This window comes from Berghia stephanieae, unplaced genomic scaffold, assembly GCF_034508935.2.
Source record: "Berghia stephanieae isolate SIO BIC M18660-M18661 unplaced genomic scaffold, UCSD_Bste_1.3 scaffold528, whole genome shotgun sequence".
Classification (NCBI taxonomy): domain Eukaryota; kingdom Metazoa; phylum Mollusca; class Gastropoda; order Nudibranchia; family Aeolidiidae; genus Berghia; species Berghia stephanieae.
In genome coordinates, this window is record NW_027626711.1 from 943 (window position 1) to 5,000 (window position 4,058).

Here is a 4,058-nt window from a genome sequence, read left to right on the forward strand (position 1 = left end):
ATTACTATGCTTGATGAAGCTGGTGATAAAATAATATCCTCTTCATTCAAGGGATGCTATTCAATCCTATATTCGTTAATGAAAACATTTACTGAATTACGTCCCTTGTTTAATTTTGTTTTTCAGATTTTGCATACTCACCTCTTTGAGTTAAGATTTCTTTTTGAAAGTCATTAAACAAAACAAAGGACAGAAAGGTAAATACATTAAAAAACAAACAGAAATAAACAACGAAAAAAAAAAGAAAAAAACAAAGCAAACTTTATTTCCACTTTTAAGTGCATATTTTTAGCTGAATATTTGATGCATAGAACAGCTTGGCATTTTTTAAAAGACCGTTTATGACATTTTTCTGCGTCTTGTTTGGCATTTTTTTTATTTGATATAATTAATCTGGCAATTCTTTTCCACAGAAGTTGACAAATTCCAACGTCAGACCTGCAAAATGTAAGCTTGAGAATACTCTGTTATTATAATTATTTTTTTTGACACTGATATCATGGCAACACAAAGCCTATGGGCTGACAGGTTAGACCAATCATTATTTCGCGGATTTAATCCTAAGAATAAAAAGATCTGGCACATTTTTATAACCGAATCAATTCCGACTATCAAGCATTTATTTCCCGATTATTCTGCGGGCTGTTTTGCTACTCGGGTTCTCATGTCATGGAATGGAGAGGTTTAACGGTTTGCTCTTTTCTTTCTGTCTGGTGGTAACGTCCTGTAGAATAAAGGCGATATTATTGATATAGAGCAGTATAATTAGGTGCCCCAAACGTAAACAAAGGTCTAGAAGCACGTGGCAAACCACATGTTCCTGTCTTGACAGCTCACGTTCCAATGTAAATTATAGAAGAAAAATAACCTTTAAAATTTGGCTGCTAGGTGGCAAAAGAAACACATATTCATAAATACTCGATCATGCATCAAATAATGTCTAGATATGGATATTTTATGGAACAAAAGGTAAAATTTATCAAAAGTTACAGTCTATCTATTTTTAGACCTGAGCAAATTATTGCTCTGGTGTGAACAAGACGAGAATTATTCGGACCTGATTTTCAGAATAATTAAGTCTTATATTATTATTTCTGCAACTGTTAGATTTTATGTAAACATATTTTCAATACTGAAAGTGTATTGCCTACAACTCAAACTACAAAATTGGGAGACCTATATTGTGCGTAAATTTTTCCGGTCCCTAACGGAAATCACTAGCAACTTGTTATTGGTTACGTTTGGGGCACCTAATTATACTGCTCTATATGTACACATTTTACAACAATGACATTGGAACTAAATGTTGGATCGAAACTTGAAAATAAAACAATTAATTATTGAATAGCGAAGCCATTTTATTTGCTGGAATCTAAAGACAGCTTACTTAAAGTAAAAGAGCCAATAAATGAATATATAGATAAATAATAATAATAATAATAATAATAATAATAATAATAATAATAATAATAATAATAGTAATAATAGTAATAATAGTAATAATAATAATAATAATAATAATAATAATAATAATAATAATAATAATAATAATAATAATAATAATAATAATAACAATAATAAAGATAATAAAATTCCCTTTATTCATCCCTAAGGAGAATTTTTTCTTTAGGATCTATTCCAAGGGAATACTGGAACAGCTAAGGCCACACAGAGCGGCGGGTAGTCGAACTCGGTGCCTTTCGGGTACGAAGAAAAAAAAAAAAAAAAGAGAGAGAGAGAGAGAGAGAGAGAGAAGAGAGAGAGAGAGAGAGAGAGAGAGAGAGAGAGAGAGAGAGAGAGAGAGAGAGAGAGAGAGAGAGAGAGAGAGAGAATCATATTATATATGATTTAATCAAATAATCAGATTATACATGAAAGAGATTTTCCAAACAAGGTTGACTCGATTTTTCTTATTTTTATATTTTCAAAAAAAAAAAAAAATTTTTTTAATGTTTGAGATCTTCCCTCCATTATCGAAATTGTGACGCCGAAACGGCAAATGGATTATTTTGATGTTAAAAATAAATTTTGTAGTTGTCCAAATACTTATTTAATTTTGGATCAATTTTTTGTACGATTTTCTGAAGACGAAAGGTGTAGTTTTTTAAAGGGTTAAAAAAAAAAAAGTGATAAGAACTAGAATCAAAGTGATTAAAGTTGCTAGAAGTTGTGGGCTGTTAAAAGTAATTAGCAAAAATGAATGTAACAACGTTAAAAATTTTTCATAATAAAGCAAAGACGAAATGTTTCGGGCTCAAAACCCTTCTTCAGGCAAAAAACTTCGGTTTTCTAAATCACTGAAGAAGGATTTTGAGCCCGAAACGATCCGTGTTTTTTTTTTTGTTTTGTTTTGTGGTTGGCTGAAGAGGGGTTTTGAGCCCAGGGAGTTTGGAACCAGAGCAGAGGACGATGTGAGATCACGGCTTTGCGTATTGTCACTATCCGGATTTCCGTAAATTGATGTTGTGTAAATGTTGCTGCTCGAAGCTCGAAGAAACAAATAATAACGTGAAGTTGAATGTAAGCTTCAATTTAATTACAAAAGCAGATGAAATGAACGTTTCGGGTTTCCCCTTTATCAACAAAACAGGATGAATGAAACACATACAGATGAATGAGATTGTGGTGTTTCATTCATCCTGTTTTGTTGATAACGGGGAAACCCGAAACGTTCATTTGATCTTTTTTTGTAATTAAATTGAAGCTTACATTCAACTCTTCACGTTATCATTTATTGTAAATTGATGTTGAATCATACAATACCTTACGGATAGCCTTGTCCCCCTTATACCAACGTCCGTCTTTTCCTTTAATGCTACACTCCTCGCTGTGGGTTGTTGGAAAACAAAAGGGAGTCGTTTTTCATTGATTAAATTGTTTGTTTTGTTTTTAAGGATTTTACGGCGCTTGCAACACATTTAGGTTATATCAGCGCCAGTGAAAAGGAAGAAAATGGGATAGTAAAAAGTTCTAGAGTTACAAATAAATCACCCAAGAAAAAGGTAAGACATAGGGGAACTGGGAACAAATAGGGATCAGATGTAGATTCCAAGAGCACACTATCAAAGTACTTAGTTTGAGACCACCAATAAGTCATCCGGACACAAGCACAAAATCCAACAAAGAGGAATACACTCAAATGCTTACATTATAAATTCAAAATAACAAATATAATAATACATAACAGAGAGATGATTTACAAGGAAAAAAATATCATCTCCCAAAACAATAACTGCATTTGACTGTTTTCCTCCCAGCTAGGACTCCGGCCAGCGACAGGACAAAACCAAGTAATCTCATTCCAAGACAAAGACAGAAAGCATGTTGGAAAACAGATATAAGGGGATAGGAGACACAGTATGTACCCCCCTGCCCACTACGGGAGGTCAGGAACCCCACCCAGATTGAATAAATAAACCATATTGCCTTTATTCATCCCATAGGGGAAATTTTGTCTTTAGGGTCTATTCCAAGGGAAGACTGGAATAATAACCCAGGCGCAATGCAGCGCCGCAAATTGAATAGGGCGAGGTGACTTACTCAAGGCCACTCACATAGGTTAGCGCAGCGGCGGGTGATCGAACCCGGTACCTTTCGGGTACGAAGCAAAGACCTTACCGCTGAGTCACGCTGCCCACCAATGAGAAGAACTTTAATCTTGACACCTAAATATCTTTATTCTCATACAAATAGATTGTTCACAAGTAACGACACTCAAAGAAAGTGTAGGTTTTAATGATTCGGAACTACCCTCTTCCCTTTATCCTCGAAAAACAAACAAACAAATCAACAACAACAACAACAACAACAACACCAACAACACCAACAACACCAACAACAACAACAAAGAAAACAACAAAACAAACAAACAAAATTGAAATAAATAAACCACAAAAAAGCAAAACAAAAGAAACAAAAATAAATACCCCCCAAAAAACAAAACAAAAAATAATACGTTGTTTCTAATTGTCTACAAATTATTGAGTCCGATTTGATTTGACCGCTGTGCTAATCTGGGCGAAAAATTGAAGGAAGGGGAGAAATTAATTGAGGTTGAA

At 33.8% G+C, this 4,058-nt stretch overlaps 1 protein-coding gene across 1 annotated transcript in view; it reads right to left on the minus strand.

The window, feature by feature from the left end:
• Positions 1-243: 243 nt before the first annotated feature.
• Positions 244-4,058, minus strand: part of LOC144961992 (uncharacterized) — a gene marked incomplete at its 5' end in the record, with an annotated part of 15,427 nt that continues 11,612 nt past the window's right edge. Inside the window, 2 exons of the mRNA XM_078894992.1 lie at positions 244-724; positions 2,764-2,827. Of these exons, the coding sequence (XP_078751118.1) occupies positions 668-724; positions 2,764-2,827 (121 nt within the window). The remainder of the gene's footprint in view (positions 725-2,763; positions 2,828-4,058) is intronic.